Raw genomic sequence first — 27893 nt, 5'->3', positions numbered from 1 at the left:
AAGCCATTTTTGAGTAAGTCAAGTTGTTTATGGGCCCTCATCTTTGCAGAACTTGTCTCAAGTGCTAGTAGGGAATTATTATATATTTACATCTGTCACCCCAGTAGACTAGAGGTTCCATGGGGGTAGGAAGTGTGTCTGTGATGTTCACCATGTGTCTGGATCCCTGGCACCTTAGAGCATCTGGCACATAGTTGGTGCCCAATTAATATCTGTTACGTGGATGAATGAATGTCTTTTCCATTTTTGAAGGTATGACCAATCTCTCATTCACTTGAGCAACAGAGAGTACCTACTGTATATGCAGAAAGAAGCAGCTAGGGTATATGGGGAGATGGTGGTGGAAAAGTAAACTGGGGTACAAAGGGCAGCTGACTGGCACTATAGAACAGGCTACAGAATAATTCATAAGGTGTCCAATACTCCAGACTCCCCAAAACTTATCAGCAAGTTTATTGGCAAGAAAATGATGGTCAAAGGGAAAAAGGTTCAACTGTGGGAGGTCATGGGGATGGGGGCCCTTGGGCATGGCCCAACCTGCCTCTGAACCTCAGTCTACCTGCCTGGGGTTAGAAGGTGATGTCTGAGCACCCCTCCCCCCACCAGTTCTGACACAGTGGATTCAAGACCATTTCTGGCATTCCTGAGCAGGAAGGCTTTGTCCAGAGAGAAGCACACTGGAAGAAGAGAAGGGGCTGGCTCCACACGGGGCTTTTGAAGAAACCCTACCTGAGCAGGAGGTGAGAATGTAGACGAGGGCGGCAATGCAGCTGCTGCTGATGAAGGCCAGGAGCATGTCATTGTTGAAGGTTCTGCGAACCTCATAATCAAAGAGGTCTGTCCCCCCATACAGAACCTGCACTTTGCTGAAGAAGGGAGGACACAGAGAGAGGAAAGACGGAGTGGATCAGAGATAGAGGAGGACTGGGAGCCATCCACCTCACCAGTGTCTCTTTACCTTGGCTGTACATTATGATCACCTGGGGGACTTCCAAAAATCCTGATGTCCAGGCCATACTCTAGACAAATGAAATCAGAATGTCTGGGGTGGGACTGAATTATCAGTGAGGTTGAGACCACTGCTCTACACAAATAATAATCAATTATAGCCAAAGTCTATGTCATCTTCCAATTCTCAGTTATTCACAGCAAAATTCTAAATTCAAACCAGCTTCCAGATACTGTTTTACACCACTAGTGTGCATTTAACAGCAGTTATTCTTAATAAGAAAAACTTAACCAAGCTGGTCAAGTTGAGTTTTAAAATACAAACAGGAGTGAGATCTGCTTCTGGCCAAGATGGAGTAACAAGATGAAATCTAGATTTACCTTCCCAGTGAAACTAATGAAAAACATAAGAAAATACATGAGACATGAGATAACAAAGAATGGTGATCTCTGAGAGGTGAGAAACAAAATGGACCCTATGCTTACCCTGACTTACTGGCTTGAGAGAGTTTCCAGGCTTCACTGCAGCCTAATATATGGGTTAGTGACTTCTCAAAAGAGGCTGAAAGTTTTCCAAACTTGATGAAAACTATAAACCCATTGATTCAAAAGGCTCAAGCAATGGACCCCAAGCCCCCCAAAACCATGAATAAAACACCAACAATGCACATCATAATCAAATTGCTCAAAATCAGTGACCAAGATAAAATCTTAAAAGCAGCCTGAGGAAAAAGATGCATTACACACAGAGGAACAAAAATAAGGATGACAGCAGATTTCTCTTCAGAAACAATGCAAGTGAGAAGATGATGGAGCAAGGTCCTTTACCAACTGGGGAAAAAGTCAACCCAGAATTCTATACCCAGAATTCTATATCTTGAAAAATATATTTCAAAAACAAAGGCAAAATAAAGACTTTTTCGGTATACAAAAGCTGAAAGGGGGCTTCCCTGGTGGCACAGTGGTTAAGAATCCGCCTGCCGATGCAGGGGACACGGGTTCAAGCCCTGGTCCAGGAAGATCCCACATGCCGCGGAGCAACTGAGCCCGTGCGCCACAACTACTGAGCCTGCATGCCACAACTACTGAAGCCTGCACACCTAGAGCCTGTGCTCTGCAACAAGAGAAGCCACCGCAATGAGAAGCCTGCGCACCACAACGAAGAACAGCCCTCATTTGCCATAACTAGAGAAAGCCTGCACACAGCAACTAAGACCCAACGCAGCCAAAAATAAATAAATTTTTTAAAAAGCTGAAAGAATTCATCTCCAGTACACCTGCACTACAAGAGATGTTAAAGGCAGTCCTTCAGGCAGAAGGAAAATGATTACAGATGGAAATATACATTTATACAAAGGAATAAAAAGGACTGGAAATGGTAACACATGAATAAACATACAAAATTTTCTTATTCTTATGTAAATCTTTTAAAAAGATAACTGACCGTTTAAACAGAAATAATAATAATGTGGTATGGGGCTTATAACATATATGAAAATAAAATATATGACAACAATAGCATAAAGGCCAGGAAGAAGGAAATGGTGGTATACTATTCATATATAGTATACACTATACATGAAGTGGTTTAACATCATTTGAAGATACACTGATAATTTAAGGATGTATACTATAAACCTTGAAGCAACCACTAAACTAAATATTTATAGCTAAAAAAACAACAAAGGAAATAAAATGGAATAATAAAAAATTCTCAGTCTAAAAGAAGGCAGAAGAGAGGAAAAAGGGAACTAAGAATATATGGGACAAAGAGAATAAAATAAAATAGTCTTAAGTCTAACCATATTAACAATGCATTAACTGTAAATGGTCTAAACACCCCAATTAAAAGGCAGAGACAGTCAGATTAGATTTAAAAAAATCAAGACCCAGCTGCCTACAAGAAACTCACTTTAAATATAGACACAAAGAGGTTAAAAACAAAAGTGCAGAAAAAAATATACCATGCTGACATGAATCAAAAGAAAGCTGGAGTGGTTACATTAATAACAAATGAAATCAATTTCAGAGCAAAGAATATTACTAGGGATAAAGAAAGTAATTTAAAAATGATAGGGGCTTCCCTGGTGGCGCAGTGGTTGAGAATCTGCCTGCCATTGCAGGGCACACGGGTTCGAGCCCTGGTCTGGGAAGATCCCACATGCCGCAGAGCAACTAAGCCCATGCGCCACAACTACTGAGCCTGTGCGTCTGGAGCCTGTGCTCCGCAACAAGAGAGGCTGCGATAGTGAGAGGCCCGCGCACCGCGATGAAGAGTGGCCCCTGCTTGCCGCAACTAGAGAAAGCCCTCGCACAGAAACGAAGACCCAACACAGCCATAAATAAATAAATAAATAAATTTTAAAAAAATGATAAAGGGCTCAGTTCGTTAAAAGAATACAACAATACTACATGCTTTGGACCTAACAACAGAGCTTTAAAATACATGAAGCAAAAACTGATAGAAATGAAGAAAGAAATAGACAAACCTGCAATGATAGTTGAACATTTCAAAACCCCTTTTCTCAATGATTGCTAGAACAATTAGACAGAAGATCAGTAAGGATATAGAAGACTTGAAAAACATAATCAACCAACTTGACTTAATTGACATTTATAGAATACCCCATCAAACAACAGCAAAATATACATTCTTTTCAAGTGCATAGGGAACATTTAGCAAGACAGACCATACCCTGGACCATAAAACAAAACTCAATAAATTTAGAATAACTTAAGTCATACAAAGCATGTTCTCTGACCATGATAGAATTAAATTCAAAATTAGCAACAAAACACTATCTGGGAAATTCATAAATATTTGGAGACAAACATATTTTTAAATAATACAAGGGTCAAAGAAAAGATCAAAAGGGAAAATTGAAAGTATTCTGAATTGAATGAAAATGAAAGCATATGTCAAAATGTGTGAGATGAGCTAAAACAATGCTCAAAGGTAATTTTATAGCAATAAACACCTATATTAGAAAAGGAGAAAGCTTTCAAATCAATGACCTCAGCTTCTACTGCAAGAAAGAACAAGAGAAAATTATACATAAAGTAGGTGTAAGAAAGGAAATGATGAAGATCAGAGCATAAATATATAAATATATAAATAAACAAACAGAAAGATACTAAAGAAAAATCAATGAAACCAAAAGCTAGTTCTTTGAGAAGATCAATAAGATTGATAAACTTCTAGCCAGACTGATCATGAAAAAAGGAGATAAACCACACATGAAAGAAGGGAAATCACTACAGTTTTTATAAATATTCAAAGATAATAAGGGAATACTATGAATTACTTTGACATTTTAATGAAATGTCATTTGACAGTTTGACAATTTCATTTGACAATTTAAATGAAATGGACAAATTTCATGAAATATACTACCAAAGCTTGTGCAAGAATATAGAAATAACTTTAATAGCCCTATATGTATATTTAAGAATTGAATTTGTAGTTAAAACCTTCCCATAAAGAAAACTCCAGATCCAGACAGTTTCATTGGTGAATTCTATCAAACATTTAAGGAAGAATAATACCAGTTCTATACAAACTCTCCAGACAACTGAAGAGAGGAGAATACTTTCCACCTCATTCTGTAAAACATTTTGATACCAAAATCAAACAGATATTACAAGAAAACTACAGCCTAGTATCCATCATGAACATATACCAATGAACAAAGAATACAAATAGAATCTAACACTATATAAAAAGGATGATATACCATGGCCAAGGGGGATTTACCCTAAGAATGCAAGGATGGTTTAAATTTAAAAACTCAATCAATGTAATTCACCATATTAAACTAAAAAAGAAATACTGTATGATCTCTCTCTAGATGCAGAAAAAACATTTGAGAAAACTGAATATTCCTTATTGATTGAAAAAAAAAAAGACACCAGCAAATTAGGAATAGAATGGAGCTTCCTTAACCTGATAAAGGACATCTACAAAAAACCTACATACTTTGGTCAGGGATAATACAGGGTTGTCCATTCTCATCACTTATTCAACATTGTACTGGATGTTCTAGCCAGTGCATTCAGGCAAGAGAAAGAAATAAAAGGCATCCAAATTGGAAAGCAAGAAGTAAAACTGTCTTTATTAGCAAAAGACATAATTAACTATGTAGAAAATCAAATGTAATCTACCAAAAATCTTCTAGAACTTACAAGGGAGCTTAGCAAAGTTGCAGGACCCAAAGTCAATTATATTTCTATATACTAGCAACTAACAATAGCCAAATGAAATTTTTTAAAAAATACCATTTACAATAGCATAAGAATATGAAATAGGGATAAATCTGACAAAAGACATCATATACACCACATTCATTAGTCACAAGACTAATATTGTTAAGATGTCAGTTCCCCTCAAATTGATCTGTGTATCTGACACAATCATAATCAAGATCCCAGGAGACTTTTATTTGGAGAAATGGACAAGCTGACTCTAAAATTCATAGGGAAATGCAAAGGACCTAGAATAACTAAAACAACTTTGCAAAAGAACAACAAACCTGGAAGACTAACACTTGGACAAGACATGGTATAAAGCTACCATAATCAAGACAGTGTAATACTGGTGTGCAAATAAAAAATAGAGCAACGGAACAGAACAGAGCATCCAGAAACATACTCAAATATATACGGACAAAAGATTTTTGTCCAAGATGCAAAGGCAATTCAGTGAAGAAAGAATGATCTTTTCAACAAATGATGCTGGAACAACTGGATAGTCATATAAAAATAATAAATAAATATCGGCACGTTACAATATATACAAAGTGTTTATAGTGTATGCCTTGCACCATACACAAAGATTAATTAAAAATGGAATATCACAGATCTAAATGTAAAACCAGTTTTAAAGTGATCAAAAGATCTAAATAGCCACCAATGAAGATAAATGGATGTCAAATAAGCATGTGAACATCACTGGTAATTAGGGAAATTCAAATTCAAATTGCAATGAGATATCACCATACACCTAGTAGAATGGCTAAAATTTTTTACACTGACCATACCAAGTGTTAGAGAGGTTGTGGAGGAACTGGAATTCTTATACACTGGGTGGGAATGCAAAATGGTACAACCAATCTGGAAAACAATTTGGCAGTTTCTTAAAAAGTTAAACACACACCTACCATATGATCTAGTCATTTCACTCCTAGGTATTTATCTAAGACATATGAAAGCACTTGTTCACACAAAGGCTTGTTCATAGCAGCTCTATCTGCAATAGCCAAACCTGGAAACAACCCAAATACCCATACACAGGTGAGTGGATGAACAAAAGGTGGCATCTCCACACAATGGATACTACTCAGCATTTAAAAAGAATAAACCATCTACACATGCAACAACATGGATACAATTCAAAATAATTAGGCTGAGTGAAAGAGAGCAATCAAAATTGTGCATACTATATGATGTCATGTATATAAAACTCTAGAAAATGAAAATGAATATACAGTGATAAAAAACAGAAAGTGGTCCTGGGGTGGCAGTGGGAAGGCAAGGTGAGGCAGGATGGAGTGATTATCAAGGGGACATGAATAAACTCCTGGGGGTGGGCTTCCCTGGTGGTGCAGTGGTTGAGAATCTGCCTGCCAATGCAGGGGACATGGGTTCGAGCCCTGGTCTGGGAAGATCCCACATGCCGCAGAGCAACTGGGCCCGTGAGCCACAACTACTGAGCCTGCGTGTCTGGAGCCTGTGCTCCACAACAAGAGAGGCCGTGATAGTGAGAGGCCCGCGCACCGCGATGAAGAGTGGCCCCCGCTTGCCGCAACTAGAGAAAGCCCTCGCATAGAAACGAAGACCCAACACAGCCAAAAATAAATAAATAAATAAATTTATTAAAAAAATAAACTTCTGGGGGTGATGGGTCTCTTCATTATCTTGATTGTGGTGAAGGTTTCATGGTGTATACATGGGTCAAAACTAATCAAATTGTAAACTTTAAGTATATGCAACTGTATATGATATACAATTGGTTGTATATCAATTATATCTCAATAAAGTTGTTTAAAAAACCAAACAGGACATTTAAAAACCAAGTAGAACAGATCTTTGGATTATCTACTTTGTTGAACTAAATGGATTAATTGATCTTTCATTAGAGTAGAAAACTGAAAGTTCAATCAATTGTTTATTCATTCATTCATTTGTATAGCTTTTATAGAATGTCTTCTAGGTTCCAGGTCCTGTCTTAGTTACTGGCTATAAAAAGACATGGGCCCAAACTTTTACTCTCAAGTAGAAAGGAATAGCTCATGCAAGAACAATATTCTTGACTAGAACTACTAAAAAATCAGATAAAATTGAGAAATCATCTGTTTAATGACATTAGAGACTTCCTGAAGCAATGAGAACTAGAGGTCTAAGACTTCAGAAAGCGAAGAACCTACAAAAGGTAAGCTTCCCTTCTACAGCTGTGTTTACCCTAGAGGTATTTGCTGATTCTGAACACAGGCATGAGGCTAAAAATCTAGGCGGGGAGTCAGAAAAACTAGCAGAGCTTTGGGGAGAGACTTGCAGACCAGCATAGAATAAAGCCAGTTTCTTCCTCAGCACTTCTGCCAAATACTGGGGCCGTGTGGAGTATGAGGCTACAAACCTAAGCAGAAAGGCTCTGGAAAACCAGAGTAGAGATATTTTTAGCAGTTTTGAGAAACAAAGATTAGGGTCTGAAACCTGTCAGGGGAAGGGGCTCTGCAGAATACTCCAGGCTCTCAGTTGAACATCTTAGAGAACCAAGGGCAAACTAGAGGTAGGCTGAGAATTTTCAGTATTGCAAACCTGCCTCGACTTCGTGTAACTGCTGACTACTTAAGGTGATCAGTCACAACTCCATCTGCCTAGTGGAGGGAAGGATAAACTTTCTCTGGAAGAAATAACATCATCTGGACCTCTATGTTTTTATATATAATGTTCATCACTCAGTAAAAATTACCAGGCATACTCACAGGCAGGACCACATGACCAAAAACCAAGTGAAAGAACAGACCACAGAAACAAATCTACAAGTTATCCATAATAACCTAATAACTCAATATGCTTAAGAACACAGAGGAGAATATGGACAAAATAAATTAAATGATGAAAAATTTCACCAGAGATTTAGATCTATAATAAAGAATCATTGGAAATTCTCAACAGAAAAACATAACATTAACATTGAAATCTCAATAGACATTAAATGGCAGATTAGATACAACAGAAGACAGGATCAGTGAATTGGAATATCTAAACCAAAACATGGAAAGAAAAGAAAAGCCTGGAAAAGAGCATTGAAAACACATGGAACTTGTGTAAGTTAGGCTACAGGGATGTATTGTACAACAAGGGGAATATAGCCAATATTTTGCAATAACTGTAAATGGAGTGTAACCTTAAAAATTGTATTTAAAAATTTTTAATTAAATTAAAAAATAAAGAAAGCAGCATGCCAATTACCCAGACTCTTCAGCTTACCTTTCCAGCTCCCACCTCTTATTATCATATTCATTAAAAAAAAGAAAACATATGGGACTCTGAAAATATCTAACATTTGTGTAATTAGAATCCTTAAAGGAGAGGGGACAGAGACTGAGGCAGAAGCAATATTTGAAGACATAATAGCCAGGAAATTCCTAAAACTGATGAAAGTTATCAACCCACAGATTCAAGAAGCTCTGTGCACCTCAAGCAGAACAAATACAAAGAAAACCATGCTGACATACATCATAGTAAGACTGTTGAAACCAAAAACAAATAGAAATCTTAAAAGCAGCCAGAGATAAAAAGACAATCATTCAAAGAGGCAACAAAAAGATTTACAGCTGACTTTTCCCAAAAAAATGATGGCAGTCATTACCCAATGGATTGACATCTTTAAAGTATTAAAAGAAAATAACTGCAAATTTCTAATTCTATACCAGCAGAAATACACTTCAAAAATTAAAGTAAAATAAAGATGTCTTCTAGGCAAACAAAATAGAGAATTCATCACCAGCAAACCTACACTAAAAAAAAAAAAATACTAAAGAGAGTTCTTCAGATACAAGGAAGATGATCCCAGAGGGAAACATGAAATTGTAGAAAGTAATGAAGAGCAACAGAAAATGTAAATATGTGAGTAAATATAAATGGATTCTGACTCAGTAAAATAATAATGTAATGTCTTATGAGGTTTAAAATGTATATAGAATTAAAATGCATGCAACAAAAATGCAAAAGGCTGAAGGGGTGTAAATGCAATGAATGAGTTCTAGGATTCTGGTATTATCAGGGAAGTAGTAAAAGTGATAATTTGTATTATTCTTTGTAATAAGTCGAAGTGCATGTTGCCATCTTTTGGGTAACCAATAATAGACTGATAAAAAAGATTTTATTAATCCAAAAGAAGGCACTAAAGTCAAGTCTACAGGGGCCCTGGTTGTCTCCACTCCTATGAAGCTCTGGAGAGATGGTAAGGGGGAGGAGAGTTTTCTTTTTACCCAGGACAGGGGTTTTGTCTCAGCAGCTGAACATATTAAGCAGAGGTAATTGTTGGTATCTAAAACCTTGAAGATCCTTCTACAGTGAGCCCCTCCCAGATTCCCAACCCAGCCAAGTACTTTTCCCTGAGTTACCTCCAATCCATCCATCCATCCATCCATCCATCCATCCATCCATCCATCATCCATCTATCCATTCATTCATTCCCCAGACAAATCCCTAGTAAGATATTACTGATACTGTGCTAGGGGCCAGGCCTACAGAAAGGAAGCAGGAGCAATCCCAGTCCTCAACAAACTCACACTCTACTGAGAAATAATTAAACCAGAACTTTCTCAGACTTTAATATCCAAACAAGTCACCTGCAAAGCCTGTAGGTCTGGGAAAGGCCTTGATATTCTGCATTTCTAACAAGTCCCCAGGTAATGCTGATTCAACAGTTGTACTTTGAGTGACAAGGAGTTAAAAAACCAAAATACAGAGTGACAAGTGCTGATGAAATTGTGGCTCAGAGGTGAAATAGCTCGCTGAATCTCCCACAATTAGGTGGAGTAACTGGGATCTGACCCCAGATATATCTGACTCCAAAGCCTGTGTATGCTCTTTCCTGCCTCCCTATGGAGAAGGAAAGGGACTGTGGAAATAGGTAGGGTGGTCATTTAATGAAGCCTCAAGTAAAAGTTGTCCAGGCTGGATCTCAGTGGATGAACAGGGGTTTGCCTGGCAATGAAGCAGGACTGGGAGAAGACTCTTAGCAAAGCAACTGCTGTAAAAACACACAGGGCGAAGGCTCTGAATTAGAAACCCTGGATTTTAATCCCATTCCACCACTTACAAGGCTTAAAGTTTTGGCCAGCTTACTTAACTGTACTGTGCCTCAGTTTCCTCAACTGTAGGATGGAGATAATCTTAACAGCACCTCCCTCACTGTGTTGGTGTAAGAATTAAGTTAGATGGTGTGTATAAGGGGCTCAGAACAGTGTGCGGCACAGGGTAAGCACTCAATAAATGTTAGCTCTGATTATTACAGTAGTTGCTCAATAAAGGAATGAGGGTATTTCAGTCAGAATCATTCCTCCTGTGCCAGGGGCTGACTTGTCAGGGCAGAAGACCAAGAGGCACTGGAGTTATTGCCCTGCAGGACTGACAGATGAACTGTCCAATGCTCTTTCCTGGTGGGGAGAGGCCCAGTTGTATTCTCAGACACACATCCCAAGGGCTGGAGGACGATCAGAGCACCCAGTGCCCAAAAGCTCCTTCACATCTCTTAGTTCGTCTCCTCCTAATGACTGCAGAAGGGTAGCAGGAGTCATCATCCCCGTTTTACCAGTATCAGAGGCCCAGAGAAGTGAAGTGACTTGCCCACTATCTCCCTGGATAGTAGAAGCAGAGAGGAACTCCTTATGCCTTGGTCAATACTCTTTCCAGAAAGCCTTCTAGCACCACCTCAGGAGAAAATCAATACCAAAGACCTCCAGGGCAGAAGTTCCTCCAGAGCTGTCATGTTCACTAAACCATCAGCACTGATCAGGAAAAGCGTCCTTTCATCTGTCAGAGTGCTGATGAGGATGTATCTGGCTCTGCCCCTGATCTGAAAAGAAAGACCTCCTAGGGAAAAGCTTTGCAGGTAAGGGGATCTGGGGTTCATGAGAAAAGAACCACCTGGAAACCAATTCCCTACGCTAATACAGCCCTTTCCTGGTACAAACAAGGACAGGCCAGGCACACGGCGGGTGCAGCTGGACTGCATACCTAGTGGACTGCTTGGCCAGCATGGCCACGTAGGTGACCACAAAGCTCTGAAACTTAGCCCGTTGCTCCTCCCAGCGATCGTCCACCGAGTAGTAGTTGGGCAGGGGTGCTCCAAAGAGGATCTCGCTGCGCAGGAGGGAGCTCTTGAGGTTTTCTGCAGAGAGGCCCTCGTCCACATACCAGTAGAACTCCGGGTGAGTCATGGCCAGCTCTAGGGAGCCTGCAGGGACAGAGGTCAAGGGGTCCAAGGAGCTCAGTGGGTCGGCTCCCAACAACCCTCCACCAGGGTCATCCTGCCCTCCTCAACACCTCACCCCCTTTCTAAGGAAATGGAAAACTGTCCCAGCTTGGGCTACCTCCAACTGTCTCTAATAGAACGGATGGTTTAGAGAAATCACAGCTGTCCAAGGGGAGCAGCCCCCCAGATATGCTCAGGCGGCTCCCACTAAGTTTACACCTTCATTTCAGTTTGAACCTCACCTAATTCCAAGGCTCAGTCTCTGCAGTCCTGTAACTCCTTCCCATCCCAGTGCCGCCTCCATCTGCTTAGAACCCCGCCCATGTGTCCCTTAAAAGGCAAACCCAAGCCCCGCCTCCACAGCCAGCGTCTGGCCCCTCCCCATCCTTTCTCAAGTCCCATCCCTAATGTACTTCAAACTAATGCACCTTCATCTTCCTTCAACCCCAGACTCTCTCCAGATGCCCAGTTCTCTGTAACCACACCCCACCTTCCCTCTAACCAACCTCACGCCCAAGCCCCACCCCAAGCCTAACTCTGGCCACAGCATAACTCCCAGTCTCCCTCAATCCAGGTGTGCACACAAACCTCCTTCCTTGCCTCCCTCAGATCCCATCTTACACCCAAACCCAGCTCCCTGCCCTTCCTCAATGATGGCCCCAGGCCCGCCCAGCACTCAGCTCCAGCCTGACTCCACCTCACAGCCAATACCGACCCCATCCTCCGACCAGTCTGTCAAGTACTGAGTCAAGAATCAAGCCTTCCCTTAACCTCCAAGCCCCGCTCCCAGCCTCATTAACCACCCCCTTCCCTTACAAGCCCCACCTACCCTCAGTCTCCACCCTTTACAAGCCCCGCCTCCAGCCTCCTTCAGACCTGGTCCCTACAGGCCCCGCCCCACCCACACCCAGGGCTGCTCACCCCGGATGTCGGCCAGATCCTGGCCCATGCCATCATAGTAAATCTTGCCACCCCTCTCAGTGGGGAAGAAGTAGGTCATGAGCGAGCTGGGCGGGGAGCAGTAAGAGTAGGAGCCGAGCGGCAGGTCTTTCAGCACTTCATGGGGCTTCCAGCAGAACTCCCGGAAGCCCGGGTGGTCCATGATCTTGCGCTCAATCTCGTGGATTGTGACCAGCCGCTCACTCGTGAAAATGTTGCGCTCTGCATCGCCACGAGCCAGGAAAATGAGCTCGATGCGCCAGTGCGCGTGCGTCTGGGTGTTGGCGCTCACATAGGAGTGCGAGTAGTCCCAACGCGAGGCCCCGCGGCGGGCACGGCTCTGATTGGCTGCAGCTGCTGTGGGGGGTGGGGCGCTGGGTTGGCGCCGCCCATTCTTGTCCAGCCCCTGGTTCACCTGGGCTTCACTCTGGTTGGCTGGCAGGCTCCCCAGGGGTGGAGTCTCTCGCCGAAGACGCCCGCTCCGATTGGCTGCTGGCTTCTGAGTGGTGGCGGTGTCCCACAATCCTGGGCCAAGCTGCAGCGCCGCAGGGACCTGGTATGGGGTCCGGGCGGCCGGCCGCGAGCGATTGCCTAGATGTAGCTGCTGCAACTGCTCTGTGATGAGGCGTTGGAGCGTCTCAGAAGTGAAGTCGGCCAGGTCGCGCCGGTTGCGCCCCCAGGACCCAAACTGGGATTTGAGCGCCAGCGCGAGGGCGTCGAAACGCTGGGAGGCCTCATGGTTGCGGATCTCAAAGGCATTGTAGGAGATGTCAATGTCCAGCGGCGGGTAGTAGAGGAACATGAAGGCTGAAAGAGCCATGGGGATGCTGCAGCCGAGGAAGAGCACCAGCCCCGCACAGCACGGATTGGTGAAGGCCCAGCCCAGTGTATTCCAGAAGCCTGACGCTGGGGGCCGGGAGGGCAAGGTCCAGTGCCGCCAGCAACACTGCCCCCCTGCCCCAGCTTGGGGCCCCGGCTTCTGGGCCCTCCTAAAGGCCTCACCCGTTGCTTCCTCCTCCTCTTCCTGCTCCTCCTCTAGCCACACATCCTGCAGCAAGGGGTCATCCTCCGAGTCCATAGCCTACAGGAGAGGGAGAGGGTCAGCAGGCTGCAGAGAAGGAGAGGATGGTGCCCTGTAGCTGCAGTCGCCCACCCTGAGTGTTAACCCTGCCCACTCATAACCAAGACAAATACTGCAATGGAATTGCATCAAGCAGGCACTTAACTGAATTCAACCACATGTGTACAAAACAGAAAGAAAAACCCTGTTATTTGCCCATCACATCTCCCAACTAGATCAGGGCTTTCAAGGTCACAGAAGAAGGAGAATCACAGCCCAGTTGCAAACAGAAGAGCTATTCCTCCCCGTGTAAGGGATATTCGAGGGGAATTTTGACGATGTGTGATTTCCCAATTTTTGCTGCATCCTCTGATTTTAGAACTCAAAGCCAATGTGAGGTGTGACTTTGCTGCAATCACTTTTATTTAACGAGCAACTATAAAGGCATCCAAAAGTATCAGGGTAGAAGGGAAAGAGCATATGGTCTTTGGAGTCAGACCCTAGTTTGCATCCTGAACCTCAGAGTCTTCATCTATAAAATAGAGGTGGCCATTCCTGCCTCACACGACTGCGGGGAGTGTCAAGCAAGGGTGGAAGCACTTTCAGTCTGTGTAGTATATTATCTGTCACTTGAACAGATTTCTTTGCTCCTCTCTGGGGACTGTAATGTGCTCAGCCATTGCCCATGCGGCTCTGCCAGGGCTAGATGCCTGTCATAGTTCTGCTCAAGAACTCTCAATAGCTCCCCACCCCCTCTTTGGGACACTGCAGCTGTGGCCACTGTCTGTCAGGCTCAGACCACTTACTATGCAGCTCCAGGGACGTCAAACCTTTAGGCACAGACAGGGGCCGGGCATCTGTCTCCCGAAGATGTGGGCACAAGCAGCAGGAGGGCCTGGCAGGAGAGGGCAGCCTGAGGACTCCAGCAGGGTGGTCCAAAGGCAAGAGGCCTTCCGGCATCCCCGGGCATGGCCTGTCCCCTTGTCCTGCCTGCCCTCTGTTTGGACGGAGAGAGACTCATTATCCAGTTAGAGGCCAGGCAGTGAGAAGGGGAAGCTAATTATGCCAGCGCTGGCTAATTAATGCTGTCTTTCCTATTAACATTCTCTAGAATGCTCCATTTCAATTAGACTGTCTGTCCGGGAAGAGAGGGGGCTGCCCTCAGCCCAAAGAAAGTGAAGAAGAGAGGGCAAGGAGAAGGAGGGAAACAGAGACTGAGAGACAGGACATGGGAGAGATGCGAGACAGAGAAAGATGAAAACTGGAGAGGGACAGGAGAGTGGAGTTAGGGGACGGAAGAGGAGGGAGGGGGTGCCGAGGGTGGGTGGGAGAGGAAGACTTGAAAGGGAGAGAAGCCTGGAAGGGGCAGGAACTGCTTCTGTAATATTCGAGATTCCTATGGATGCAAACATTTAACTTCCCATTTCTGAGGCCCTAACACAAGCCTGCCAAGGGGATGCTTGCTACCTGCACTGAGGCCCAATTTGCTTTAGCAGGAACTTGTGGGAGTGAACCAGAGGCAGCTCAGACTCACCCCATCTCCAAAGGGCAAACCCAGGTCTGCATGTGGAGGTGGGGGATTGGGGGAACCTCCACCCCATCCCCAGCCGCTGAAGGAGGAAGCTGATGGTAATATGGTGGAAAGGGACAGGGGCCAATTTTGCATTTTTTTTCTGGGGACTAAGTTCATCCACTGGCCTCCAGCCTCAGCCTGCCTTGCCCAGGGTACAGTTTACAATGTGTTGGTGTGTGAGCGGGTCTAAGGCCAGGATTCTGAGTCAAGTCAGCACTCCCTGGGTGATCCCTCTATCCCATTGCTACTCCATCAGGAATGCTACTCCCTTCCCCAGATGTCCAAGTTTAAAACATCTTTCAAGGCCTTGCTCAAGTGTCACCTCTGCCAAGAAGGCTTCCCAGATCTGAACACCCCCCACCCCCCACCCCCAAGCTACTTGTCTAAGCTTCTCACCACACTTTGGGGGTAAAAACTACTTAGGGACAGGGAGGGAGAGGCAGTGTAGCAGATTGTAAAGAGCCATGGTTTTGGAGGCAGACAGATTTGGGTGCAAATCCCAGCTGTATGACTTAGGGCAGACAGTGTAGCATTTCTGAGCCTCAGTTTTTCCATCTGCAAAACGGGGCTCACAGTACGCACCATCGAGGTTGCTAGATGATATACAGAGCAGGCCGACCACAGTGCCTGGTAGGTGTAAGTGCTTAGGAAATGACAGCTACTATTCTTTTACACTCTGCTTCTCCCCAAAGGCTGTGAACTCCTAAAACACCCATGGGGCCCATTGTATTTGCCAAAGATGGCCACAACAGTATCTCCCACCTCACATGTTCTTCTCATGATGTGACTTTAAGACTTCTCCCATCAAGAAGTAATGTCTGCGTTCCTTCCCTTGAGTCTGGGTGGGCTTTGGCCACAGCAGAGCGGTGCCCTGTGACTTCTGAGGCTACGTAAAAAGGGAGATGCAGCTTCCACCTGGCTGTCTTGGGACACTCATCCTTGAACCCCGCCACCATGCTGTGAGGAAGCCCAAATTAGCCCATGCAGAGAGACCACATGTAGGAGCTCCTGCTGACAACCTGGCTGACAGCCAGCATCACCCACCAGACATATGAATGAAAATGCCTCCAGTGATTCTGGGCCCCCTGCCATCAAGTTACCCCCTGCCTTCTAGTCTTCCCAGATGAGGACCAGGTACTGTGGAGTCGAGCTAAGCCACCCTCTTCTGTGCCCTATCCTGACCCACAGAATCCATGAACATAGTATATCAGCTGTCATACATCACTAAGTGTTGGGATAGTTTGTTCCATAGCAACAGTAACTGAACAATTGCAATGGAGCGCTGTCGCATATGTGTGACTCTGTGCCCTGCAGACTGTACTTGCTAGATTTAAGTGACCCATTCTGCCTCCCAGTGAGAGCCCCACAGCTCGGTGGACATGAACTCCAAGGGAGCAGGGACTTGGCTGTCGCATTCCCTGCTGTGTTCCTGTGGCCTAAAATACTCTGGGGAGGGAGGTTAGTGCCTAGCAGATATTTGTTAAATGAAGAGAGGAAAGGCAATCTCTGAAGAAGCTGGGTTTGATATTAGGTAGAACTTTCCCCTGGACAGAGGACAGTCAGACACCTACATAAGCGTAGAGCAGAGAGTATGGTTTCTTCTGCCTGGGATGGGAAGGATCTTGGAGAGGATGAGATGGATGAGGAGGAAGTGGACCTGATGACTTGTCTAGCACTCCCCTCCCCGCCTCCACCACCATGCCCGCCTTCTCAGTCTACCACTGAAAAGGAAAGTTGCCAGGTGGGAAATTACACATGGCTCCAGACCCGGCTCAGCCTCCAACTTTCTGCGTGGCCCTGGGCATGTCCCATCCCTTCTTGGTACCCTGTTTCTCCCATCTGGCAGTGGGATGGTAAAAGCCCAGGTCCCTCCAGCTGTGACACCTCCAGACTCTCTGAGAAGCCCTACTCTGCAGGCCAAGGGTGGGGGGGTGGGTGCAACCTGAGAGATTCCACCAAACCAAGGGAGGCCCGGCTGGCAGCTGGGGTCTGACACCAATGCCTCAGCTGGCAATCCTGTCCTCAGCGGCCCCTCCCAGGATGGGCAGCAAATTGCAAATTTGTTTTCCTTTCTCAGATTACGGGAATTGATTCACTTAGTGCAGAGCTCCAGCTGCACCATGGAAAGGAGATAAGGATGGTTCCTTCAATACCTCTCATTGACTCAGACAAAGAGCCCAAAGTAGGGCTGTGATCACGGGGGCCCGTCATCCTGCCTTCATGATCTCCCATTAGGGCTGTGATCACGGGGGACCGTCATCCTGCCTTCATGATCTCCCATTAGGGCTGTGATCATGGGGGCCTGTCATCCTGCCTTCATGATCTCCCATTAGGGTGCTGTTCCTGCTCAGTGACGGACATGTTTGCTCTCTCCCTTCCTCTCCATCTGTCTCTGACACACACACATACACACACACACACACACACACACTCAGAGACAGTCAAAACTCTGGGCCTCCCGGGGGCCCATGAACCAAGGTGGACACACAGCCATGGAACATGGTTCCCCTCCTCTTGGGAAAAGCAAATGAGACAGCAGCCTGAAAGGGAACAGCAGACCCTGAGGAGCCTCAGAAGAAAGGACCTGGCCCAATTTTAAGGGCCAGGCTTGGGGCAACCCAAGGCCACATTTGCAGCATTATCCCAATTTTATAACAGAAAAAAAAAATCTACATATATATGCATTAAAAAACCCCATTACTAGTGGTTATCTCTGTCTGGGAGGATTATGGGTGATTTTTATTTTCTTCTTTATACTTGTCTATTTCCAATTTTTCTACAATGATCAGGTACAGTTGGACTTTTAGAATCAGAAATAAACGTTATTTAAAAATAGAACATGTGTGTATGTGTGTAGAAGGGATTTTGTTAACAGCCTTCGACTCTTTGAGGAGTTACTATAATAGGCACGGGAGGGGGGAGGGTTCTGTCCTCCAAGGAGAGGCAACGTGGAGAGTTGCAGCAAGAGAGATCCTGGTTAGAAAGCAGAAGGACCTGGGGAGAGCGGGAGGTGGCAAATGCCCAATGAGTGAGTGAGTGTGGAATCTTCTATTCCCCTGAGATGGACAGAGGAGTCTTTAAAATGACCAGGAAGTAGATCCTGTCTTATCAGACTCAGAAGGGACATCAGAGCACACCGGATCCCACTCCTTCATTTCACAGCTTAGAAACTAAGCCCAGCGAAGGGTCTTACCCAAGGTCATATTTCAATGGCAGAGCCAGGACACTTGGCTCAAAGGAGTGCTCTATCTGCTCCATCACCAGATTCTGGAGGCGGTTTTTGGCAGCCCTAGGGAACAACCAGGCCTGGGGAAGATGACATGGGGACCCAAAGAGCCAACATAGGGAAGCTATTTTTAAGGTCGAGGAAAGAGGTATTCTTCAAGTCACAAGCCAGATGGACTTCCCCATCCAGACAGAACGGGGCTTTGGTGGGAGGTGGTATTGTCTCAGACACCCTCAGCCCCACACTGGGCCCTGCTCTTCTCCAGAAAGGCTCCAAGGGATGTGGTCCCACGCCTGAGCTGCCTGTATCCCTGTTTACAACTTCCCTCCTTCTGACGAAGGGTAACAGAACCCTTCCTTCTTCATTTCCCCATCCCAGCCAGACTATTAAAATGTAATAAAAAAATCACATTAGCCTTGCAGATTCGGCTTAAAGCTCGTATATGTATATATAATTTAATGGTAATTAGGAGCTAATCAGCTTTTTCTTCCTGTCTAGGGGTGTTTTGCCTCCCTGGTTCAGCTCTGGTTCTTGGAAACATCTTGGGGTCTTTGATTTTCCTACTCTTGGGCTGAGAGATTTGGGCAGAAATTCAAAATGAGATATTTTGAGTCAAACAGCTCCATTTCCTCCTGATGTGCTGCAGTGGGGACATTGTGCCCTTCTCCACTCTCTGGTTATGGATCTACCCCTTTGGTGAATTTAGCTCATCAGAGGTGGAGAAGAGAGGAAAGGAAAGACGAGGGCTTGGTCCCTACCAGGCGTCACTGTCCTAAATCCTAATGCCCCATCTTCTAAGAGTCTGCCAGCCTCCATATGCCCCAGCTATGTGCCTGCTATCCAGAATTCCAAATTCTTCTTGGATACCTGAGTACTCCATCTCAGGCCAGGAGACTGCAGATACATTGGAGACATGGTGATAAAACTGGGTCAAAATCACACAGATGGGATGAAGCCGGAAACCCAGCTAGCTCAATGCAGAAACTGACACCCAGGAAGAGAATCATAACATAATAATTAGCTGTGCACCTACCATGTGCAAGCACCCTCTCTCATATATCAGCTCTGCAAGGGAGCTTTATAAGCATCCCCATCTTACAGAGTAATAAACAATCATAGAGGTTAAGGGACTCTCTTGTGGTCACACAGCTAATGAGGCATGGAACTAGCATTTGAACCTCAGGTCTACTAATCCCGAAGCCTATGTTCTTTTCACCATTCCAAGCAGCCTTTGAGTTCCTTGAGAGCTGAGATGTAAATACTCACTGAGGAAACCCACTGCCCTTTAGCAAGCCTGTAGCATTCCCGTAAGATCTGAAAGCACGCAAGTCTCAGCAATTCTGCTTTTAGTAGGTGACAGGCAGCTCAGGGCATGATGCAAAGGAAGTCTCCACCAGCCTTGGATGCTTGCCCTTCCCTTCAAGGAAAGCATGGATGTGACGGTTAATAGTATGTGTCAGCTTGACTGGCCCATGGGATGCCAGACATTTGACCAAACATGATTCTGGATGTGCAGACTGAGTAAAGCAGATGGCCTCCCCTAGTGTGGGTGGGCCTCATCCAATCAGTTGAAGACCTGAATGGAATAAAAAGGCTGAGTAAGAGGGAAGGCTTTCTGCTGACTGCCTGAGCTGGGACATTGGTCTTTTCCAGTCTTCAGACTCGGACTGAAACATTGGCTCTTCCTGGGTCTCGAGTCTGCTGGCTTTCAGACGGGAACTTACATAATCAGCTCTCCTGAATCTCAGGCCTTTGGACACAGACTGGAGCTACACCATTAGCTCTCCTGGGTCCCAGCTTGCCAACTGCAGATGTCGGGATGCCTCAACTCTTCTCAATCTCTCTCTCTCTCTCTCTCTACCTAATAAACATCCTATTGGTTCTGTTTCTCTGGAGGGAAAGTGGGGGTGAAGCAGGGAGCCCCATCCCAGCAGCTGGATCCAAGGATCCTCCTGGACTCTTCTCTCAAGAAGCCCCAAGTCCTATCCAGAATCTCAGATGAAAATGGCAACAGAGACAGGGAATGCCCTTCAAATCCACGGAGGAAGGAGTGTGGCTGGGTGGCTTTCTGAGCCTTCTCCCCAACAAGAAGACCCTAAATCTATCACCCCCATCCTCCCTGCCCCAGCCCTGCAGAAATCTGGCTTCACAGCTGCAGCTGAAGCAAACACCTGCACCTACCCCCCATTAGACCTCCTGCCCGCTAAGAAATACCATTCTATCGGCTAAATTTGCCAACAGAGGGCAGGAAGAGGGATGTACATGACCACTTCTCCCCCCAAAGAAAGTCTGGGCTTATCTATTGGGAGCCCAGGTGGGGTGGGAGAGGGAAGGGATCTGGGAGAGGAGCTCTGTGGTGAGCCCGTCCAGGTGTCCCATTTCTCAGAGAAGGGCAGGCTGCGGCAATGGAGCACATGAAGGACGGCTGGCCTCCCCAGGTTGACAGCTGGTGAGGAAACTGTGGGCACTGACTCAGAAGCCCAACAGCTCGATATGTATCAGGCAAACAAGCTTTGATCTCATCAATATATCACCCGGGGAAACATCCCAGCCAGCACCAGAGGAACCCAACATTAATGGTCACAACGGCCTAAGCTTCCCCCATTCTGTGTGTTCTCTCTCTGGTGGGCTCAGTGGAACAGAACTGGTCCCCCAACACTAAGAGGGATGTCAGGTATTAAGAGCACCAGGGTCTGATTTTGGGGGGAAGGGGGAGAGACAGCCCTGGGTTCAAACCCTGGCTCTGCCACTAACGGGGTGCCTTGGGCAAGTCTCAGTTTCCTGATCTGAAAAATGGGGTGGTGACACCCTGCTGGCTAAGTCACAGCAGCTAGTACCGTCATGATGAGCTTCAAAGATGGGAAGAGCCCCAAACCTGGCCCCTGCTCGTGGCCAGGTCTACAAGTCGGCTGGAGCTGACTTTTCTATTCTCTGCTACATCGGCCCTCAGACTTTAATATGGATCAGTCACCAGGTGCACTTGTTAAAAGGCAAACTCCTGGGCCAGACACTAGATCCCGTCAATCAGATGCTCAGGGGATGGGGCCCAGGAATCTGTATTTACACCACCTCCCCAGGTGACTCTTTTGCAGGTACTCCAGGACTATTCTGTGAAAGACCCTGCTGCCCTGGCCACCCTCCCCTATTCCCAGTGGCTTCCTCCAGCAGGTGACCTTGCCTTTGGCCTTCCCCTTGCTGGGGCTCACACTAGCCTCTTCTCAGGCTTGTCCTACACCCCCGGCTCTAGGGATGGACTCAGGCTCCTGGATCTCTGGCCAGGGCCCACTCCTCCAAGCACCCCTTCCTTCAGCCATGGGGAGGGGAGAAATGATGCCATCTGGGCCAGGAATAGTACTTTATGTCCAGAGAAAGGACACACACAGGCCGTCCAGATCTGCCATCCAGCTCTTTCTCGTGGGGCAGGCAGCGAAAGAAAATAGAAGGCCCTACGCAAGGGGCTTCCCATCCACCGAGCACTGCTGCGTGCCGTCACCGGTGCTTTACTTGTTTACGCCTTGTCTGATCCAGCCTCAGCTCTACAAGGCAGCAGGAGTGGGGCTGGGATCTGAGCCTCTGCAGGCCTGAATCAGAGCCCATCCTTTTAGCCACTGTGCTCCACTGCCCAAGGGAATTCCACTCTCTGACCCACTCTTGTCCCTCCCTCCCCACCCTGTTCCGCATGCACAACTCAGGCCTCACGGCCCAGACTCATCAGGCCTGCCCTCCAAGCAGTCTTGCATTTCTGAGAAAAAGGCAATAAAAGCTTAATAGGGGGGCCTCCCTGGTGGCGCAGTGGTTGAGAATCTGCCTGCTAATGCAGGGGACACGGGTTCGAGCCCTGGTCTGGGAAGATCCCACATGCCACGGAGCAACCTAAGCCTGTGTACCACAACTACTGAGCCTGTGCTCCGCAACGAGAGGCCACGATAGTGAGAGGCCCGCGCACCACGATGAAGAGTGGCCCCCGCTTGCCGCAACTAGAGAAAGCCCTCGCACAGAAACGAAGACCCAACACAGCCAAAAATAAATAAATAAAAATAAATTAAGGGCTTCCCTGGTGGCCCAGTGGTTAAGAATCTGCCTGCCAATGCAGGGAACACGGGTTCGAGCCCTGGTCCGGGAAGACCCCACATGCCACGGAGCAACCTAAGCCCGTGCACCACAACTACTGAGCCTGCGCTCTAGAGCCCATGAGCCACAACTACTGAAGCCCACACGCCTAGAGCCCGTGCTCCACAACAAGAGAAGCCACCGCAGTGAGAAGCCTGCGCACCGCAACGAAGAGTAGCCCCCGCTCGCCGCAACTAGAGAAAGCCCGCACTCAGCAATGAAGACCCAACGCAGCCAAAAATAAATAAATAAATTAAAAAGAAAAAAAAAGCTTAATAAACCCAGCGATACTTGCAGAGCCTGTGAAATACAGCCAGGGCCCCTGACACCCCTCGCCTGAAGGATCAGAAGGTTCCTGAAAACCCTCACTGCATACCTTGGTCAACCTGTCCAGGCCGCCCCTTCCCACCACCTCTCCCCCACCCCCAGTCCCAAGTCCTGAGCTGCCTGGAATTCGTGGGAGAAGGAGGGCCCACGGGACCCAGCAGCTGGTCGGCTCCCCAGCCCCCAGACCGCTGGATTAATAAAAAATAAAAAGATCCCCACAAAATACAACCAATAACAATGGCCATAAAAGCCAAATTGGATTCCTTCCTGGCTGATGAGCTCAGAGCCCTTCTCTCTCTCTGAGACCCAATTAACAAATATGTAAAACAATTCCCCTTGCATCTCCTCTCCGACTCCAGCCGGCTCTTCCTGCGAGCTCAAGCTCAGGGACAAGAGAGGAGGCGTCAGTGGGGGAGGGGTCCTGGGGCAGCAGCAGTGGCCCTGGAGGCTGGGAGTAGGGACCTGCCCTGCCACCAGCCTGCTGTGTTACTTAGAACAAGTTACTTAACATCTCTGGTTGGGTGCTTCCCCATCTGTCAGATGGTGGGTTGGGAGAGATGCTCTCTAAACTCTCCACCTCTGATTCTTAGCTGCTGCCCAAGAGGGGGAGGCAGAAGAAGGGGAGGTGTTCCCCTTCATCCCTATTCAGAAGCTAACATATAACTGGGTGGGGGTGGGGACACCCAGGCTGGGTCCTGATGTATCATCAAGCCAAGAAGCAGGAACAGCCAAATAAAGTGTGCTGGCTGGATGCCATCGGCTTCGCTGGGACATAGCAGGTGGTAACCTGCCAGTCCTTAGCTCTGAGGAACGCTTTGGACACCACTACCCCTCCTCTCCCCCCACATACCCAGACCACATCTGTGCGTTTGGGGACGTTCCAAGACTCTTCTTGGCCCCATACCACAAAAGCGAAGCTTGAGGGCTAATTGGAAGCTGAAAGATAGAAAGCAGACACGCAAAGTGCTCAAACCCACCGACCGGCCACCACCACGGCTGGTTTGGGATGGAGCTGTAGAAAGAGGCTGTATCCCCAGCCTCACTGCCCAGAAAGAAAGTGAGAAGCCTTAGGACAAATCTCCCCTTCTGAGAACCTGGGGCTCCCCCAGCCCCTGCTGCCTGGGCTCGTGGAAGGCCAAGGAGGCCAGCCCCAGATGAAAGCAGCACAGCAAGGAGATGTTGGCGACTGCTGGGGCTCTCGTGTCCCTAAGCCATAGCCTTGATCCTGTCCTTGATCGTCTCATCCTGAGGGATTGAATGGTGCTTCATCTCTGCAGCAACTTACAGCCTGTAGGTGATTTTCATACAGGTTTTCTAGTCTTAGGAATTATTTCCAATTTGCAAGAAAGAAAACTGAGGCTAAAAGAAGTAAAGGGATTTATTTGAACCTGACTTCTGATAAGCTCAGTACTCGTCTCATTATATTAGGTTTTATTTGAGTCTCACGTGTTGGAAAACTCTCACAGTGCTAGAGTCTGCCTTCCCAATCCCCACTGGTGTTCGCACATGTTGCCCCCCATCCCCCCGCCCAGCCGCTGCCCCCAGGAGTCATTCTGGCCACAGGCACAACCCTGGCTCCTGGGAAGGGAGGAGAGAAAAAGCACCAGGGGGTGACATCCAACTTCATCATCTTGGTTGGCCGGGTGGAAATGCACCTTACGTGCCTGCACTGGGAAGTGCTTCCTGGCTACCCTGCTGATTGGCAGTGCAGGTGCGTACAGTGGGGAGGGAGGGGTCAGTGCAGGAGGTGCACTCAGAGCCCTTCCACAGCCGGGGCCAGCAGAGAGGCCCCTGGCAGGGTGGGGAGTCTGACCCTGGCCCTCAGCCCACCCTCCAAGATGGTGTAACTGCCTACAGAGACAGGAACAGAGGGTTGGAGCTCAGCTGCTGGAGCAGAGGGTCCAAGATGAAGAACAGACCCCAAGTAGCACCCCTCCCCAACTCTGCTGCCTTTCCCATGAAATGCTTGGGAGATTCAAGGCCCCAGGAACTCAGAACTGTTGCTCCTGGCCCTGCTTCAGAGGCCAGGAAAGACCCAATGAAGCCACCTGGGCTCCAGAATGTCGGGCCCCTTCCGTCCCACCCCCACCCTGCTCTCTGATGCAGTGTTATCCGAGGCCTCATAGGAACTTCCCTCAAATCCTCCCACAATGATAGGGCTCAGTCTCCTATTTGCTCATGACCTTGGGCTAGTCTTTCTTCCTTCCTCGGCCTCAGTTTGCCCTTCTGTAAAATGGGAGGGCTGGACTCAATGAGATTTCAGGTATTTCCTAGTTCTGTCATTTGGAGTCCTCAAAAAGCCAGGACACAGAAGTGTGATAACAGAGAAGACGGGGTGGCTTAGGGCTAGGGAAGCAGCTGGGAAGGTGAAGAGGGTTGCAGATTTTTCAGGGTACTGGGGCTGCAGTCTCCATCAGCTTGGCAGTCTCCTGGGTTCCAATCCCTGCCACGGCCAAGAGCCAGAGGAGCCCGGTGACCAGAGGGCCCTGCACAGTGGGGTGGGGATGGGATATGCAGTGAGAGGGAAAGGTTCAAGGATTCAGACTCTGTCTCCCTGCCTCTGAGCTGAAGGGTGTTCCAGCGGACAAGAAAAGAATCCTTTGCCTTGTCAGTACTTGGGGTCAGGTGCGGCCAAATCCCGGCCCTGGCTGTCAAAGTCTCTCGGCCCCATTCACCAATTCTATGTTCATGCATTCATTCATTCATTCATTCATCGTCTTCATTCATTCACTTGTTGGTGCTTGCTATATAAAATAAGGACTTCCTGTTAAATCATCATTATCTTAACTTTGTGGTGTCTTGAACTCCTTTCCTCTGTAAGGCTCCATGAACCTTCGCATCCCAGGTCTATTCTCATGAGCATTAATGCCCAAGAGTGCCTCTTGGCTGACTCGTCCCTGTTCATCACAAATTCCTGGCTCTGTTACTCTGGGATCTTCCACTCAAAGCCTCTGGAAGACCAGGTCACCAAGTCAGGAACCCTTGAAGGGAACATGCAGCAGCTACTAACCTACAATGCTCTTCACCAGCCAGCCTCTTCCCAGCTTCTCTGGTTGGAGAAGGGAAGGGGGTTATTTTTCTTCTGGCTGCTGAGAGATCAAAGCCTGATTTCTCTCTAGCTTAGCTGAATGTCTCCCAGGCCTGGATTGCAGAGAGGAACCAAAACCAGCATCCTGCCTTTGTGAAGTCACAAGATGATATTATAAAACCAGCAAATAATATTTCAAACAGAAAGTTCTCACATATGATTATGTCCAGAGGGATGCAAGTCTCAGCTGTATCTACATGGGATGAAACGGGGAAACTTCTGGATGAAAGCCAGAAAAGCCCTGCCAGTCTGCCAGATGTTGCCCACATCTGGATATCCAAAAAGTGATCTGTTCGGTGGCTTGGTAGTCAAGGAGCAAATGGTCAATCCACGTCACCCTGTCAACCAGGACGCAGACCAAGCCCATATGTACAAATCACCCAGATTACTGAAGGATCCAAAAGGTCGTTTGATTTCAATCATACTCATCTGTAAGGACCCAAATCAAGTTGATATAAAGGCCAAAGCACGAGCTGCAGTCATCATATGGTGGTCACGATCGTGCACTGAGGCCAGCTTGCCTGGGTTTGAGTTCTGTTTCCGTGGCTTACTGGCAAGCTGTTTAGTCTGTGTTTCACATTTCTCATCCCTAAAATGGAACAATAATGGTAACTCTCTCATAGAGCAGGTATGAGGATGCAATAAGATAATACCTATAAAGTCCTAAGCCCAGTGCCTAGCAGGTAGTAAACAGTCAAAATATGTTGGCCGTTATGATAATCATCGTTATCATCGGGGTGATCACCCTGCAGAACCCTCCTGACTAAGAACAAGAGAAATCCTCCAGGACCGTGCAAAGGCCAATACAGTGGGAAGGGGGTGGGGGGGAAACACATGCTCCTCCCCAAACATCCCAGGAACTCCAGTTTGCCACAACTGTTCCAACTCCGACCCCATTTAAGCTGCCTTCCCCCGAGACACGATCGCCACATTCTCCTTCATGACAGGAGTGGCTTCCAGCTGGCAGTCATGTCTCCTCTATTAACAAGGTTTGGCAAAGGACGCATCGTCCAGGTGCCAGTTATGTGTGTTGGATGCCTCAAGCAGATGGCTGAGCGGGGATGAGCGTTCCCTACCGTACCCCTTCTCCCACCAAGACATCAAGCTGCGGAGGGCACCCAAGTGTACTGCAAGCACCACCCACAGGAAATTTCCTTCCCACTGTGAAATGACCGCTGGCCTGGATCATGTTCTCTGAGCCCCAGAGGGCACCTGGGTCCCTCTTCTACTTCTGGTGGGGGACCTGGGGGAGCTATTACTTATCATCCATCACCTCTGGTCCAGGTAGGGGGTGCTGGGGCAGGGATGGGAGACTCTGGTGAGCTCTACAAGGACAGAGACTGAGGCTTTTCCATTTCTGCATGCCTGGCACACAGTGGGGCTGCTCAGGCAGACACTCGTGGGATGCGGGATTAAGGAGAAGGCTTTTTCTGCTGGAGGAGATTTAAGCCTCTGGACGCTGTATCCCAGGACACCATTCCCTAGTTCCAGGGAGTGCCCCCTATAAGAGACCTGGATGGCACCTGCTGGTACCTAAATCCAAGCCAGTCCTTCCCATTGTCACCACTGCTTCCTCATTCCCAGTGGTCAGGTTCACTGATACAGCAAGACCCTAATCTTCCACCCAATGGCCCTTTCCAAATTGCCCAGATTCCCAGTCTAGTTCCCTCAGAGGGAGGACCAAAGAGAGAAAGCAGGATGCCAGGACTAAGGGCATCTCTGGGAGTCCCACATGCCTAGCGGGTTCTTTCCCTTGAGTTCAGGGAGAAACATACCCAGACCCTACGCTTCGCTAGCGTCCCCCAGGGGCTGGTCCCAGGACCCTGCGCTGAGCTTCTTCCTTCCAGGTTTTGGCAGAGGGTCAGCCGCCGCTGGCACCAATGCCAGCAAGCGTGACGAGGCCTAGAGGTGTGATATAAATAGCCTGCTGCTGCCCATCGGCTCCTCCTTCCCCTTGGCTTTGGTTCCAAACCTTCTCCCTCCTCACCCCCAGAGTAAACTTGCTAGCAGGGGCTCTGCAGGGCTCCACATGCCTCTTTCCTAGCTGTGTGGCCTTGGGCAAGCGAGTCAACCTCTCAAGCCCGGGTCCTTCAATTGCAAAGTGGAATAAGTAGACTTACCTTCCAGGGTCGTTGTGGG

At 47.3% G+C, this 27893-nt stretch overlaps 1 protein-coding gene across 3 annotated transcripts in view; it reads right to left on the bottom strand.

Moving 5' to 3' along the window:
• DISP3 (dispatched RND transporter family member 3) overlaps positions 1-27893 on the bottom strand; it is a 53239-nt gene that overhangs the window by 20390 nt on the left and 4956 nt on the right. For all 3 annotated transcript variants that reach the window (XM_057540432.1, XM_007169989.3, XM_057540472.1), the window contains 3 exons: positions 12353-13451; positions 11194-11413; positions 730-866 (listed from right to left, as the gene is read on the bottom strand). In XM_057540432.1, coding sequence (XP_057396415.1) covers positions 730-866; positions 11194-11413; positions 12353-13448 — 1453 coding nt within the window. In that variant the 5' untranslated portion in view covers positions 13449-13451. The remainder of the gene's footprint in view (positions 1-729; positions 867-11193; positions 11414-12352; positions 13452-27893) is intronic.

The sequence above is a fragment of the Balaenoptera acutorostrata genome, chromosome 1 (genome assembly GCF_949987535.1).
Source record: "Balaenoptera acutorostrata chromosome 1, mBalAcu1.1, whole genome shotgun sequence".
In the NCBI taxonomy this organism is placed as follows: Eukaryota; Metazoa; Chordata; class Mammalia; order Artiodactyla; family Balaenopteridae; genus Balaenoptera; species Balaenoptera acutorostrata.
The sequence above is the reverse complement of the archived record's forward strand: the minus strand, read 5'-3'. Positions and strand labels throughout refer to the sequence as shown.